Source organism: Atractosteus spatula, chromosome 28 (assembly GCF_055471065.1).
Source record: "Atractosteus spatula isolate fAtrSpa1 chromosome 28, fAtrSpa1.hap1, whole genome shotgun sequence".
NCBI classification, from domain to species: domain Eukaryota; kingdom Metazoa; phylum Chordata; class Actinopteri; order Semionotiformes; family Lepisosteidae; genus Atractosteus; species Atractosteus spatula.
The window spans coordinates 3,241,642-3,258,235 of record NC_142733.1 but is presented as its reverse complement, the minus strand read 5'-3'; the positions used below and the strand labels follow the sequence as shown (position 1 = coordinate 3,258,235).

The 16,594-nt window shown below is 49.0% G+C and overlaps 1 protein-coding gene across 3 annotated transcripts in view; it reads left to right on the top strand.

The window, feature by feature from the left end:
- The first annotated feature begins 1,377 nt into the window (after positions 1-1,377).
- dot1l (DOT1 like histone lysine methyltransferase) overlaps positions 1,378-16,594 on the top strand; it is a 41,087-nt gene continuing 25,870 nt past the window's right edge. For all 3 annotated transcript variants that reach the window (XR_016086172.1, XM_088907402.1, XM_088907401.1), the window contains exons 1-13: positions 1,378-1,684; positions 8,606-8,649; positions 8,916-8,990; positions 10,222-10,285; positions 10,725-10,953; positions 11,484-11,578; positions 11,840-11,902; positions 13,014-13,069; positions 13,502-13,581; positions 13,918-13,986; positions 14,284-14,390; positions 15,573-15,614; positions 16,107-16,199. Coding sequence is in view for 2 of the 3 variants with exons in the window: in XM_088907402.1 (XP_088763528.1) it covers positions 1,604-1,684; positions 8,606-8,649; positions 8,916-8,990; positions 10,222-10,285; positions 10,725-10,953; positions 11,484-11,578; positions 11,840-11,902; positions 13,014-13,069; positions 13,502-13,581; positions 13,918-13,986; positions 14,284-14,390; positions 15,573-15,614; positions 16,107-16,199 (1,098 nt within the window). In the remaining variant the exon portion in view is untranslated. The remainder of the gene's footprint in view (positions 1,685-8,605; positions 8,650-8,915; positions 8,991-10,221; positions 10,286-10,724; positions 10,954-11,483; positions 11,579-11,839; positions 11,903-13,013; positions 13,070-13,501; positions 13,582-13,917; positions 13,987-14,283; positions 14,391-15,572; positions 15,615-16,106; positions 16,200-16,594) is intronic.

Genomic DNA, 16,594 nt, shown 5'->3' with positions numbered 1-16,594 from the left:
CGAGCTCGCAAAAATCACAAGAATCACAGAAATCACAAAAATCACAAAATTGAGGGTATGAAAATAAAGTTACGTAATAATAGATGTAATAGAAACGGAATAAAACTCAGTATGAGTAGAGCTGCTATGTAATCCTGAGGGTTTAAGTGCGCTGAGCACAGCAGGGACCTTTGGGCATTGCGTTTGAAAGTGCTCAGAGCTGCAGGTGGGGCATTTGTGTTTGCCTTTTTAAACATTAGCCTGGGTGGAAAGGTTTACATGACGGGCGATATGACCCAAAGCAGGTCTCGGAGGCGAGGCGCGCAGTCCCGCCTCTGTCCGCCAGGTGGCAGCGGAGGGAGGCGCGCGGAATCTCGGCTGTCCCCCCCCCACTCCCGAGCCAAGCGCGCGCACAGGACCGCGATAAACCCGCAGGTCCAACCGACCACCCGCGCCCCGCTGCTCACGCACGTACGCACGCAAGCACGCATTGGCACGGCGGGGGGGGTCCTCGCGGAGATGTGTGTGTGTGTGTGCACGCATGCACGCACGCACTCCGGACCCGCGGGGATGATCAGACCGTGTCCTGGCCATCTGCGCGCTCTGCGGGACACGCGTGGGCCGAGGGGCCTTCTGTCCCGTCCTGTGTCATACCGCACTGCCCCTGTTTTCATTCCCCTGGCCGGCAGTCTTGTGATGACGCTGCATGGACAGTCCTCTGTCGGCACGAATTCGTGATTAATCCACAGAACAATCAGTATGTGTTTCCACGTGTGACACGCGTGACTGGGCACGCTCACATCCCCGCGGCGCTGTGGTGCTGGTGTGTGAGCGGTCACGGAGCACCGTGCAGGACAGAGCCCCGGCCTCTGTGCGCCTTTGCGGCGGCGGCCAATAACTAAGCACGACCTGGGAGGCTCCCGTGTGAGCGGGCCACCAGGAGCCAGGCGGCGAGAGAGAAAGTGAAAGCAAGCGAGGGCTGGCAGGGGGTGTGCGTGCGAGCGCGGCGCGGCGCGCGGCTCCAGCACAATATTGGCTTTTGTCCGCCGCTCGGCGTGGAGGGGAGGCGCCCCCGCCGCCGGGAAATGGTACCGCCCGCCCATTGACCGTTATTGGCACGAGCGACTCCTTTCAAATTCCCCCCCCCCCACACACACCTTACCGGGATACGTCACTCTCGCCAACCAGCGGCGACTCAGCCCCGGCAGAGAAAGCCCCCCCCGTTCCCAGGGGGATCAACCGAGAAAACCGCCTTCTCTTTGTGGGCAGGAGGCTGACTTTCCCCTCCCCTCCTCTCTCGGTCTCCCCCCCCCCCCCCGCCCTCCTCTCTTGGTAGCGGCCGGGTCGAGCTGGGGTTTTTTTTCTCCTGACGCCGGTTCAAGATGGCGGCGGCGCTCCTGGAGGGACGGAGTCGCTCGAACTGATAAAGAGGAGAAAAAAAAAAGAGAGAGAGACCGAGGGGAGAGGAAAAAAAATTGAAATAAAAAAAATCGTCCGCCTTCCTCCCTCCTCCTCCTCCCCCCCCCTCCCCTTTCCCGCCTACTCGGAGTTTCTTCCTCTCTTTCCCGCTGCCGATATTTCTGTGAAAATGTTCGGTTTCTAACGCCGGAGGAGAGCGGAGGTGATGGGAGAGAGGCTGGAACTGAAGCTGAAGTCGCCGGTGGGAGCCGAGGCGGCGGGCTACCCGTGGCCGTTACCGATATACGTGAGTGCTGCTGGCCTAAATCCTCTGTTTGTGCGGGTTTCGCCCCCTGCGGGGATCCCAGCCCCGCTGTGTCCGTGCGGCGCCTCGCCTCGCCTGGCCTCGCCTGGCAGGCCGGCGGGCTGCGCTCCGGCTGGGTCGGGTCATTGTTGTTGCTGTCGCTCTCGCCGTCCTCCCGTCCCGTCCCGTCCCCGTCCCCGTCGACGGGCCGGCGCGTCCAAACCCCCCCCCCCCCCCCCCCCGCAGACTCTCACAACCGGGTACTGGGGTTTTCAAAACAGGAAAAAAAACAACAACAGCAGCACATGAGGACGGACCCCCTTCACGCTGGCTTGTGGCTGGGATGAGGAGTCTTTGCAAACTTTCTGCCTTTCCGAGAGAGGAGAGGAGATGGCGCACGGCGGCGGGTCGGAGGCTCTCTCCGGGCTGCGCTGGGCTGTAGCGGGGGTCCCCCTCTTTCCCTCTGTTTTAGGGGGTCCCGTGCGCTGCCCCGTGTCCCTCGGGTGGTGGGGGGCAGCCTTTGCGTTTGTGTGTCTTTGAGTTTGTTCTTGGAGTTTGGACTCGGGGTTTCATGCTTGCTTAGCTGCTTGATTGCTTTGTCTTGGCTGTAGCGTACCCCCTCTTTCCCCCCTAAGCCCCCCAGAAAGCTGGTTTAGCGACGTCTGTGGATGTAATATAATCACAGGCGACTGGGGGCCTCGGGGGCGTCTTATTTAGACCAGATCTGTCTGGTGTCTGACTGGTTCTGCCTGCAGTAGTATTACAGTGGCTGGGGGATCGTCGTCTCGGTTATTTTCTATTTTTGCATGTTTTGTTTTGTTTTTTTAAAAGGGAGGGCTGGTCGTTAGGGGTGCGATTTCAGTCTCTGGTTTTGCTGCACCGTGTTTAAAATGCTGCATTTGCGTCGGAACATGAAAGCTCAGACAGAACTAATTGATACACGTTTCGCAAAGCAATCTTGACAGCTGGCTAGATGGTACAGTTTAGCTCGGTGCCGTACGGAAAACGACATAGTGACTTACATGAGGTGTTTTAATGCGTGTTAGTATTTTTAAGGTGTAGTACAGACGCATAAGGTCACCGGCTGCCTTAAATCCGTGATGCATCGCAGAGGTATTTAGCATGAATTTACAAGCAGATGTTTAGACTAATCAAATCTCGTCGTTCTCAACGCGACAGTCGAAACAGGCGCTTTCCCCATTTCAAATAAAGTCACGGATCCGATTTTGTGCTGGTGGTCTCCAAGTGGGCGTTGAACGAGAGTCCAGTGTTTTGGGATACGTGCTTGTGTCCCGAGTGGAGAGCCCCTGGGGGGCGGGACGCTTGAACTGAGCTGCTGGGACAGAAAGAGCACCGCTGTTAAAAATACGGAGCTGGCGCCGACTCGTCCCCCCCCCCTCCCCCCGAGATCCGGTCAGCCTGTCGTGTGTGCCGGCCGTCAAGGGTCACTTCAGGTAGCGAGTGAAACGGCAGTATTGACGCGACTCCCAGCGGTCGCCTCCCACAGTGGGCCTGACCTAGTTCCGGGATGAATTCTCCGTCTCGCAGCGCTCTGATCTGTCGTCATGACGTCATGCTGCCCCGAACGCGCGTTGAAGTGAAACGTGCGGCATTGCTGAACGGCTCCGTGCGCTGGATTTCATCCTTGGGGAACTCCCTGCTCGTCCTCATCGGGAGCGGTGTGCTCCTTGTGCAAGCTGGCCCTCCCCGCTCTTAAGAAAAGAATCACTGTGCAATTCAGGCTCGAGTTAAAGAAAGCACTGTATTGACGCGAAGCATTACAACAGAAGTCTGCTGGGATCTATGATTGGGGGAGTTCCTGCTCCAGTTTAGGAATAGGGAGACGGCAGCGTGCGGGTGCGGGGGCTGGCTCTCGGGTTCCACAGTGGTTTCGAGTTCATCTGTGGTGTTAAAACAGGAAAGTCCAATTTTAATCTCTGGGCGGGACAGCTGTCTGCATATCCGCACCTGTCCAAGGCCAAGCATGCCACTGTCACAACTGGGAATGCGCAGACCATGCGTGTTGCTCCTGCAGGAAAGAATATGGCGCAGCTTGTGTTTAATATTCACATCATTACTGTCTGAGGACAAGCAGGAATAGCAATGCCCCCCGGACAGTGTAAGAATTAAACGGAACACTTCTCTGCTGTCTTGAGGTGTAGTAGATGACAGGGAGGCTTGAAAAGCACGTTGGGAGTTGACATAAACTTGTTTTGCTAACATACGAACAGAGTTTCACTTCCCCCGCCTGTGGTGCGGTGCGACAAGATAAGACAATGGGGTAAACGTTTGTCTCGGCTTGTGCAACAGCAGAGCTGGTCGACCAGGCGTCAGAGGGGTGTGTCTGGGAGTGGATGTGCGCAGGCTGTGGAGGTGGAGGCCGGGCAGCTGAGAGCTCTGCGTGAGGTGACACAGCTCGGGGGCGTCTGGCTGCCCTTATCAGATTGGAGGGTGGTCTGAATGGAGGCGTGGATGAGGGAGTGAATACAAAAACAATCAGAGAGAGACGAGAAGGCTGTGGTTTTTTGACAGTACTCTGAGGCTGTTTCCGTTATCTTTTTTTCTAAGAACTTCAGTATAAAGAAGCGTGTTAAAAAAAATCTGTAGCGTCAAAGAAAAAACCCTGAATGTGGTTTTAGAAGGAAAATAGTTGTGACTTAATCACCTGTGTGCGTTTTGATCGGAGAGATTGCTTTCATTCTGCTGATTTCAGAGAAAGCTGATGACGAATACTGGTTTCCCTGGAATACCCAGCCATCTGGAAAACTGGTCTTGCTTGCCGATGCGGGTGTCTCAGCACCTGTGGCTGCTAAGGGCTGAGTCACTGATGGGCTGTTAAATATGGACACAATTTCTGGGGATTAAACTAGGTAACCTGCGTTTTCCTCTTGACAGAGCTCCCAGTAATGTGGGTTATAGTCAGCCTTGTTCTACTGTCAGCTCTCCTACTCCCTCTCAAGGAGAGGACAAGCTGTCCTATTGCTCAGCAGTTCATTCCAGGCCAGGGTTTACCTGCTACTTGTTTTTGTACAGGCTCCAATATCAGGTGCTGGTCATGTCAGGCCTGCTCTCAATTTTGAGCAGACTTTCACAGACCATGGACATGGAGGTGAAAGTTATCTATCACTTCTAAACATTTCTCTCAAGGGTTCAGCCTCTTCTGTGGAATGAGATGAGATTTCCATCAGAGATCCCAGATTTCAGACATGCTCAGTCCGGCCTGAATTTCCACTCCACTTTTTCTCTTTGCTTCTCTGCTTCACCCTGCTGTTCAGCTGAGCTACTGGTGCAGAATGGCTGCTCCCCTAAGGTGGTGGATGAAGTCACTCTCTCCTGTATATGAAAGGCCACTGTACGAATAACCGCATTCATGTTACAATTAATCCAAGAGCTGGTATCTCTCGGTGCCTCGAGCAGCTGTGCTCGGGGGGGTCCGGTGTTGTTTCCGCCTGGTGTACTGTTGTGTTCTGGATCTGTGTTTTTGTCCTGTGCAAGCACAGAGCCACCTACACTGCCAGCACTGGCCTCCTTAAGCTTGGCGCGTTCAGCCAGTGCATGCTAGCTGCATCTGCGCATGTTTGCCGAGTTTCAGCCGAATGCGTCACTATCTGTATTTGCAGCTAAGTTGCCTGGCTGCCTTGACAAGGCTTCTTATCAAAGATATAAACCTGGCAGCTCCATTTTAAAGTCGGGGGGTTTGTATACTCCTTTTTAAAGTAGGGAAGTGGTTAATGCTCTTTACATGCATCGATGCTGCTGAATGCTCAGTATTTGCATTTGAGCTTCAGCAATGCAGTCAGTAAAATTCTGGAGCTGGTGTAACCTGATTTGGATCTAACTCCTGTGCACAACGAGTCTTGTTTAGTCTCTTTCCTGTTTTTTTTCTAAACAGGCAATTTTCTTCCTTTCAATTCCGCAACTCAAGACAGATGTGCTCAAATCTTTGACTCATGGTGTCGGTCTCCTCAGTCCTGGAATCGTCGCGGTGTTTGTGGGTGTAGCTGCGCCGCGCAGGGCTCTGTGACCCTTCTGCACAAACAATAGTCGGACTGGAAGGGGGTCATGGGAGGGGGGGGACCACGGCCTCTGTCTTTGTGATCTGCAAATGGTCCCCCTGAGAGTGGGCTGGTCAGTGACCACAGTCCGTTTTAATGCACACCAATTATATAAAAAAAAGATTACTTTTTGACCCAGTTTGAATTTGCTGACTTTAGTTCAGTCGTCCAACAGTCCGGGGAGAGGTTACTGTGTGTAAGTGTATGAAAGTACCATTAATGTGTTCACTTTAATATACAGCTTGACTGTACATGGCCACTGTCTGCACAGAGAAACCAACTCCAGACACCCCGTCTCTCTCTCTCTCAGACACACACTCACACTCCTCATCTGTCTCATTAAATCATCCCAAACTGCTTCCATATGAAGAACACCTCTGAGCTCTGGAAAGAGGCGCACTGTGTGTGCGTGCATTTGCCTTGTGTACCTCTGTGTAAATACAGAGCTCAGTTATGTATACTTTCAAATTGTGCTGTTGACTGAACTGGATAGATTAGCGCAGTTGATCGTCAACCCACATGCGTGTGGGACACCCACATACTCTCCCCCATACCCCACACCGTAAACACCCTGACTCACACGCCCTCAGATCCACATGCTACGCACAACACTTGCCGACTCCAACACAAACAGACCTCTCTGCCAAGAACCGGCAGGAAAAACAGCCCTTTCCAAAACCTCCGGGCTTAGTTCAAGCATTCCCCGCGCACCCCTGGCCGGGTTCTGATGGGGATTGAGCGGAGAAGGGAGTGAGGCCCGGTCGCTGAGCGTCTGCGGTCACTTGTGCTGTCCCAAGGCCGCAGCAGAAAGAGCCCTGCTGGTGTCGCTCAGGCGTGACTCGGTGAACGCGCAGCACAGACTGGTGACTGACTCAAAAACAAAGAGGAAACGAAACAGCTCATCAGTGTAACTTCCATCCTACAATTAGACTAACAGGGGGTTGAATGAGACTCAGAAAGGACATTCTGGGAGGCGGGGAGCTGACACATTTCTCGTTGTTTATGTAACAGACGTGCTCTTGTTAGTCACTTGTTCTTGTGAGGAATGTGAGTAATGTGGAGTGAAGGGGCGCGATCTTGCTCATCTCTGTACTCCCCTGCCGGTGACTCAGTCTGGGGAAAAAGATGAGCAAGAGAACGGTAGTAAGAGAGGGACAGCGTGTCCGCCTGAGTCACTTCCGTGCAGTTTTTTTGGGTTTTGCTGCGCTTCCCCCCTGCAGCTGGTCGGAGGGAGGGAGAGCTCTCTGATCCCGCCGCGCTCGCCCCCCCGCTCGCTCGCTGGCGGCTATTTTTAGCCGTGCCGCGCGTGCCCCGGCACGCCGTCTGTGCGTGAGCCGGCCCGGCGCGCCTCGCCGTCGCGCTCGCTCCCGGCGGGGACGGGCGCGCCCGCAGGTTTGTTTACACGCCGGCCTGCGTGAGGTGTTTTAAAAGACAGTTTTTAATATAGAATTGAAAGTTGTGCGTGCCTATTCCCTTTCGAGTTTGGGTATAAATATATATGTGAATGTATACGTGCGCTTTCCGTTAGCGTAAAATACAGCGTCCTTTACTCCCAAAAAAGCAGGCGCTTCAAGCCAAAAAAAAAAGTTAAAATGAAACACGGCGCTGTGAAGGCTTCAGCTTTTGTTAGCTTTGTGGGGAATGCCAGGTAAAATCAAGATAACTTCGCCCAGGCAGTGAAACTCTGTACTTTACCACAACGTGACGGGAACACAAGGGTTAAAGAGGTGGAAAACAGGAACCTGTCTAATTCTATTAGTGGAGAGACCTGAGCCGCCGGCCTCGCAGGCGCTCCGGTGGGATGGGAACCAGGAACTGGGTCAGTAGGTCAGGGAGGCGAATGGCTAGAATTCCTGAATTCCTCTGTTCGAGTGCAGAGGGATTAGTCACTCCGGCAGCACTGTGCGCTCTCAATCCAAATCCAAAACACCGTCTCGGAGCACGCACGCCGCTGCCCTGGCGACAGAGCCCAGAGGAGTCAACAATCAACTTTATTTTATATAGCGCCTTTAAAGGTGGCTCCTCCAAGCACTTTACAGAATGACAACAGCAACAATGACAACAATTACCAATGGACAATAAAAAATCCACAAGATAAACACGATGAGAATGCACAGAGGAGACAGTAGATGGTGGTACTCAATACAGTAGGAGCAGAACATGGACGCAGAGGGGATCTTCCTTCTTCCCTCCCTCCCTGAATCGGTTTGAATAAACGTCTACTGGCCCTTGCTCCGGGCAGCAGCAGAGAGATGCTCTCTCTCTCTCTCTCTCTCTCTCTCTCTCTCTCTCTCTCTCGGCTGGTCTTGCTTACAGGCTGAAAACACACCTGCTTGTTTGCACGAATCTATAATTTAGTTGACTCCTTCATCCAAGGAAACTTACCGTCAGTAATTTAAATACAGTGGTACATTTTAAAACTGGCAGGTAACAATGTAAATGCTATACGGTGTAATGCTTTATGCAGTGGTCTAAAATCTGCAGTCCGCAGTGTAATTTAAGACAAAGTTATAGAGGGAAGCGGTACTATTGCGTGGAATTTCCATGATCTTCTCATGTTCACGTGGGTTTCTGCTGGTTTGCTCGGCTCTTCTCAGATGTCCCCCGCAGTGGACTTGTGTGCCCTCAGTCCAGTCCTGTGCTCTGTCCTGCCAGGATAGGCTCTGGCTTGCTGCCGCCTTTACTGGGATGAGCAACTTTCTGCTGATGATAACCTTAGCTTGAACAGCGAGGAGGCAGGTTGGTCTGAGATGCTGACCAGAGGACAGGCACGGTTGTCACTGATGTGCTCTCTGCAGGTCTACAGGCAGCTGTGATGTGATTTGTTTTCAGCTTCTTAACTCTATTTTGTCTCTCTTTCTCGTTACAGGATAAACACCATGATGCTGCTCATGAAATTATTGAAACAATTCGGTAAGAACTAAAATCATTTAGTTTTATTCTCTTATCCCTATACCCTACCACCACCTACAACCACAGTGTTAATAAGTGCATTGGGCATTTTCATCTGCTTTCAGACCATCATTTAAAACCATTCCTTTCAGAGAATATTTTAAAAATACCAAAATTGTCCAACTTCAAATACAGTAATCCTAATGGAGTGTGATGCTCTTGAGTGAACAGTTTTAACTCACCAGAGCAGGTGTTGAAGGTGATCCTTATCTTTTGCTCATTCAAAGGTGGGTGTGTGAGGAGATTCCAGACCTGAAGCTGGCCATGGAGAACTATGTACTGATTGACTATGACACCAAAAGGTGAGAGCGAACCATTTGCAGCATGGGGTCAAGGGTCAAAGGGCAGCAAGTCGTGCAGTCCACATTGCTTCAGATGATGGTAGTGGGTAGGGCTGGGCGATATAACCTCAAATCAATATCACAATAATTTCACACATTTACCTCTAACGATAAATTAACAATATTTTTTTAAACCCTTGAAATTATATAATTACATGATATGCTGAAAGATCATGTTTTAAATATGCAAAACTATTAAAGCCGCAGACACCTCATCTTATCTCAATGTCTTGAAAATAATTTCAAGGACATAATTTGTGGAAACGGTAACTTTTAATGAACATTAATTGAACATTTTAACATTGCATTTATGAAAAATATTCAAAGTTCTATATTTATCAAATGCAAACTAAATCTAAGTGTCTCATCTTATAAATTTTCGATATAAATTCTCGTTCCATGTGCGTGAATGTTGTGCATATTGAGTGGCATTAGTAAATGCTTGTGTTAGAGACGGTTGTTTGGGGAATCACTTTGGCCCTGAGTGCGCTTGTCAGTCTCTCTCATGCACTCTTCGTATGGTTGTGTTTCAAGTGATGAAACAAGATGCTCGTGTAACGTTTGGGCACAGAAAACGGTTTTCCGACAGTTTACATCTGACTTCTCTTTGTTTAGTATCCTGTTTGCTGAAGCCAAAATGTGACCAAACGATGGACATGGAATCTTTTTTTAGATACCAGCTCGTCTTCGTTTGTACTTGAGTCCTCCCTGCCTGACCAGCTTTCAGCACGAGCGCTCGTGTTGCCTCACGCCCGGCACGCGTCTTTGTGTTTCGAATGAAGAGCAAGGGGTGGACGAGGCAGAAGCATGTGACTGGATATGACGACTGGGTGTTGTCGTTTTTTAAGGGGACCGCTCATGAAAGCACGCAGTGGGGAAAGCTTTTACCGAACATACCGACATAAGCAAAATTAGGTCGGTGGAGATTCTTAACGTCAGTATCGGTAAATTTTTGGTATGTCGCCCAGCCCTAGTAGTGGGCTATTGTTAGGTGTTGAGGTTGAAATGCTAAACTCTATTGCCCAGTGATTGTGTGTACCCTGTGTGTGGAAGGGGTATTTTTCTGTCCCTAGTGTTGTATTTCTCATTGTAGAAATTGGTCATGAGGGGCTTCTTATGCAGTTTCAGGGTTTGTCTCGCAGTGAATATTTATTTATTTAACAATGTGTCGGTGTTGTTTTCTCTGTTGCAGTTTTGAGAGCATGCAGAGGCTGTGTGACAAGTACAACAGGGCGATCGACAGCATCCATCAGCTGGTGAGTAGAAATAATGAAACTGCTTAACTGCCTAACAAGCTCATGAGTCCAGTAACTTGAATAGGTGAGATTAAAGTGATCTGGACAGCGTGCACTCAAATCTGAAACATCAGTCCCTTGCAAGTCATAGTATTTCATGTAATCTGTCTCTCACTACTATAGCAACAGTGTTAACAGAGTGATTAAGGGTGGGTTTAAGGTTTGGCTGGAGTGATGCTCCCATGGAGTGACCTGGAAGTACTAGGTATTCCTGAGCTCTTACTGACCACTTTCTTGAAGCTGACCAGAAGGAGAATGTAGCAGTGAGTTCTCGGGGTGTGTAGCGATTATAAAGTGGGGATGGTGGAAGAAATGGCCTAGAAACTGCGGTGTGCAGTATAAATGAAATACTGTCAGCTGTACAGCTGTCTCAGGTGCTCGTGTGGCTGTGTGTTTGCAGTGGAAGGGCACCACCCAGCCCATGAAGTTGAACACGCGCCCCTCCAACGGCCTGCTGAGGCACATCCTGCAACAGGTCTACAACCACTCCGTCACCGACCCCGAGAAGCTCAACAACTACGAGCCCTTTTCGCCCGAGGTGTACGGGGAGACCTCCTTCGACCTGGTGGCGCAGATCATCGACGAGATGGAGATGATGGAGGACGACACCTTCGTGGACCTCGGCAGTGGTCAGCAGCCGCTCTCTTGTTGACGCGCGGTGGTGGTCCGTCGCGTGACTCCTTTGAGAGCACTGGATCCCTTCCTATCTGTAATCTGCTTTGGGGACCTTTTGAAATAAAAGGCTCCATATAGGTAGTAGAGTAGTTTACTGCCACATGTACACTGGAATTCTTAATCGCGCTGATCTCTCGGGACAGGGACAGTGCAGCAGACGACACCACAATGTGGACAGCACATTACGAACATAATAAATAACAGGAATAATTATCATTATTATAAATCATAATAAATTTTGTGGACAATAAATATGTAGTAGTGAGAGAGAAAAAAGTCATGGTAGACCATGCAGAAAGTGTGTAGTGCAGGTGTGTATCGAGCCTGAGGCTTTGCAGCTCATTGTTGAGGGTGCGTGAATGCGAGGAGTTATCTGAATTGGAAGGACCTGTGCTTGTTATTGGTGTGTTAGTAATAAGAGGAGGCGGATTGCGTTGGTTGGTTCAGATTAACTGATTGGAATGGGCTCCTCTTTGGCTCACAGGTGTGGGACAGGTGGTGCTGCAGGTTGCCGCGGCGACGAACTGCAAACACTTTTATGGTGTGGAGAAGGCGGACATCCCAGCAAGTTACGCTGAGGTGAGGCTGCAATCCCCCCCCCCCCCCTCCCGACCGACCCAGGAGAGTCTCCCGTTGCCCGACTGTTTTATTTACAGAACCTTACAAAGGTTAAGTTAAATATGGCGCGTGTTCGCCACCTCTGGACTGCGAGGAGTCGGGTCGTAAACGGGCGCGAAACCAGAAGCAGGTGTGTGTAGAAATGAGGGGAGCCACAGGCTTGGGGGTCAGCGTGATGAGGAAGCGGTGGGGTGACCAGCTGCCCTGTGCTTGTTTCTGCAGTCGATGGACAAGGAGTTCAAGAAGTGGATGAGGTGGTACGGGAAGAAGCATGGCGAGTACACGGTGAGTGGGCTGCCCAGGATGCCTAGAAGCTCCGCATCACTCCAGCAGCGCCATCATGGCGCCGACCAGTAGCGCTCAATCCGCGTGTCGCCAACCTGGACAGAAATCCCCCCCCCCCCCCCCCCTCCACAAAATTAACGGGTGGGGGGGCTGGGAATTAATAATGAGTACCCCCTCCCCCCCAGGCCTATGAAGAGTGAGTAACAAGACCGCGTGAGTCCTGGCCTCCCTTAAGTTAAATGACACATTAGGCACGCACCAACTGGGCCCTCACAGTTCTGGTCAGGGATCAGTAGCACTGTGCATACAAAGCTTGTCTAATGCACCAAGAGAAGTCTGGGGGAACAAACAGGAGGAGTCTAGGTTAAAGATTTCCTTGGAATGCTGTGGATAACTTGGATTAGATTTTAACTCTCATGGAAGGGCATGGCCAAATTAGGGTGTGTAGAAAGAGAAAGCTGATTAAGACGCTTGTTGATCTGGCAGGGTGTCTGCAGGGGGGGACTGTAGGCTGTGTTGGTTTTGTCTGTGAAACGGGTTCTTATTTTTATTACAACTGTGAAGTATTTTAGAATTAAATCAGCTATGGTTTATTAAAAATTAATTTGCCATTATATGCAGAACAAATAATATTAATTTCTTTTTGGATGATCATAAATGTATAGGGTGAAGACTTAAACTGTGGTCTTACTTATTGAAATCAAATAACAGGCTCATAAAAGTCTGTTATGTATAATAATGAAAATAATCCAATCCAAGCGGTACTACAAGGTAGGCAAATATACTTTTTTTCTGTTGCGTATTGATTTAAATGAACATTTGTCTCCACTTCTCTTTCTCATTAAACACCATGATTACATTTCTACAACTGCAGATCCTTTAAGGTATAAGATGTCAGCATTTCTTTCCCCGGCTTATGACCATTTTTGGTCAGCAGATAGTGTTTTGTCTATTTCAAATTGCAACATTATGAAGAGAACTGGGAATTGATGTGTAAAAGCTGATCTAGAGAAACTCCAACTTCCAGCCTTGGCTGGAATCAACTTAAACTTCAGTTCTGACTAATTCTGGAACCCTGCATTGGTCTAACCTACCGCTGTCTGTTTCGCAGCTGGAGAGAGGGGACTTCTTGTCTGAGGAGTGGAAGGAGAGAATAGCAAACACAAGGTAAAGCTGTGAGGAGGCCACCCGTCCCACACAGAGAGCTGACAGCAGCAACCGCCACGGGCATGCCCTCCTCTCTGACAGTGCTCCTCTCCAGCCCTTGCTGGCCGTGCACTCTTCAGACTACTCGCCACAGATCCTAGCTGCCACATTTCATACTCAATAGCATAATTGGAGCACATTAACACTGTTCAAAAGCCCAGGCCTGTGTAGACTCCCTAATACACTGGCATCCTGCATCCAGTTCATTTTAGCTGACGCGTACATACAGCCACAGCATGCACTCGCACCCACGGTCAGATGTGCCCACAAGCTCAAAAACGGAAGTTTGCACACACAGTTAGGCATCCTTTCTCCTTTTTCCTTCCTCTGTGTTTGATCTGTTTTCTCTGAAGTGCTGCCTTTCTGTGTAATAATCCATGTGTTGTCTTGCAGTGTGATATTTGTGAATAACTTTGCCTTTGGTCCCGAGGTGGATCACCAGCTGAAGGAACGTTTTGCTAACATGAAGGAAGGTAGGTGCAGGCTTCTGAGAAACCGCGCAGCGCCATGCAGCTGTCCCTCAGATCTTTAATGATTTCAAGCACATGGTAAACCAAATCTTGTGTAATAACGTCTAATAAGTATTTACAAGAGAGAGTAAAGATCAGAGTCTAAGTCATTTGGGTGATGTATTGTTTCTGATTTAATGAGAGCTTTCTTAAAGGAAATAATGAGAAGGACCTGAAAATATGTATCTTACAAAGGGCTCTTAAATAAAATATGAAAATCTAAATCTGTTGTATACGTGCTTCTCAAAGCTGAATATCAACCTCCTGTCTGCGTTTCCCGTCTTGTACCCGTTTCCCCAGGTGGCAAAATCGTATCCTCAAAACCTTTTGCACCTCTAAACTTCCGAATAAACAGCCGAAACTTGAGTGGTAAGTGGAAAGCACTCTTTTTTTTTTTGCGTCACTGGTGTTAGCATCTCTTATCAGCAGCAGTGCTGCCATCGTTCAGGTTTGATTGATGAGTTGTTAGGGATGGGAGGGAGCAGAGCGATCAGCTTTCCTGTGGCGTTACAGGCAGGCTGCCGCTCGCTTCTGTCTGCATTCTGCTTGCTGAGGGAAAAGCAGATGCACTGCGACGCTGCATTGACAGTAATCTTTTCCTTTGCTTTGTTTCCCCCCCCAAAAATGATTCCATTTTTTTCTTTGTCCTCCGTGCCCTCCCTGCAGATATTGGCACAATAATGAGAGTGGTAGAGCTGTCGCCACTGAGAGGCTCTGTGTCCTGGACTGGGAAGCCAGTTTCTTACTACCTGCATACGATAGACCGCACCATAGTGAGTATTGCCTGCTGCGCTGCTCCCAGCAGGCCCAGACACCAGGGGTCGCGAACTGGACACGTCCTTGCCTCCAGTGATGACTTCCAGTGTTAGGAGGCTGACTCTGAAAAAGTATTCCATTACTGAATACCTGTTCCATTATTTCTGTGTAACATCACCTGTTACTTCACTCCAAGTCAAAAACCTAATTGGGTTACTTTTGAAATATTGATTAAATGCAGCAGTAGCTAAGGTAAAAATATGAGACATAATGTACATATATTATGTCGTGCAATTACTGATACATGACACTGAAGTTGAACTTTAGGTTATGGTCGTATCAAAGTACAACAGTTTTAATATTTTATACTTTCTTTTGGTTTTTATCATGTTTTATCAAACAAGGAGACACTCAATTTTGATTTACTGATATTTGAGGTTTAGCTAGATTACATTCAAAGAAAACCTAACGGTGAAGTATCCTTCCCAAATTATATTAAGTTCTTGCAGTTATTTTTGTGATGCAAAGAAAGTACCCAGCTGTCTTAACCAACAAGGAAGTATCAAAGCCCAGGTAAAAAAAACTGATCTTTCCATTGCACATTACAAGAGCAGCACTCTGCTAGTTGGTCCGTCTGCTGCAGGTTTCTTTCTTTCACCCAGTGGAGACGAGCCATCAGGCACTGGGTTTGTGATTTCTGATCACTGGTGGGGGTCCGCAGGTCTTTGTATGGTATTGGTTCAAGTCCTGAGGTGTACAGAATGAACCTACGCAGGTATGTCTGGCTGTGCAACTAGGGGTTCTGCAGTCTGGACGTGACTGAGCGTATTTCTGATATTTGATGATCCAAAAGGTTGATTAGATGGGTTGAAAAACATCTCTGTCTAGTGTATAAACTTAATTTTTAACAATATCTGAGGACTGTTTGTTGAGAGAAACTTTTAGACTCTCTTTCAGCTTCCTGCCTTATTTACTGTGGACTGCCTCAGCCAGTCCCACTGAAATATGATGAGTACACCAACAGGTTCCAGAGCATGTTTTATTCATTTTGCATTTATTAATGTTGACGTGCACTGTATTATGTTATATTACAATGTGTCCTGACTGAAATATGAAAATACAGAATGCAGGTTGGACCTTGCTACCTGCTGCTGCTCTTTCCTTGGTTAATCTGGGACTTTTCTCTGTTTTCATTGTAGCTTGAAAACTATTTTTCTAGTCTCAAAAATCCTAAACTCAGGGTAAGTGCCGCATTCCTCACCTTCCGCATTCCTCACAACATTCCTCACGTTGATAATCGCCTGCTTTCTGAATTTCTGAAAGCATCGAGGGCTTATTTACTGGGTCTTTGAGAATTTTGAAGTGAAGTAGCTTGAGCCTGTGTTTTGTGTTTTAGTCTTTATTGATATGATTTTACTATCGATAGTCAGAGTATCTGCAGTAACAGATTTGCCAGAATAAAAATAACACAGGCTTGATCTTTGGGAGAGCGGGTCAGCCTCATGTATAAATCGACTGTTTTGAATGTGTGTCCATCAGTGTCTCCCCCTGTTTCCTGTAGGCATGAAGTAGTGGTGCAGAAAGGCAGCTGGTCAGCTGCCCTTCAGTGATCCGCCACCAGCTCAGCCTGGGGGCTGTGTTTGGGGGTGGAGGGTGGAGGATGGAGAGTGGGGGGGTGCAAAGGTGTGGCGGACTGTCTGTCTCTGAGGCCGAGTGCTACTGCTGTGTTTCAGGAGGAACAGGAGGCAGCTCGACGACGTCAGCAGAAAGAGTCCAAGGACAGCAAGAGCAACACCACCACCCCAACCAAGGCACAAGAACATAAGGTACCGGCACGCCTCCGCAGGGCCTCTGCCCCACCAGCTTTTATTTTCCAGCAGCATGCCTTCTTTAAAAGGCAAACTAGGGGTCTCCATGATTCTGGAGAGCCCCAATCCTGCAGGATTTGCAGGATTTGCATTAAAATGACTATTTCTAAACCCATAGATCAAATCCATTGTAAGCAATTAAACGGCAATTTATTGAGTTAAGAGAACATGCAAGACTAAAATCCTTGAGTCCTTAAGTGCTCGAGTCCTGTTAGTTGAACAGATTACTTGCTTGATTCATTAATAGCTTCCAGGCGACTGTTGAAGCTGTCCGGTAAGACTAACTGAACTGGGGCTCTCCAGGACAAGGGTGGCTCTTATTGCATGTTACTGGAACCCAGTTTAGCAAACTA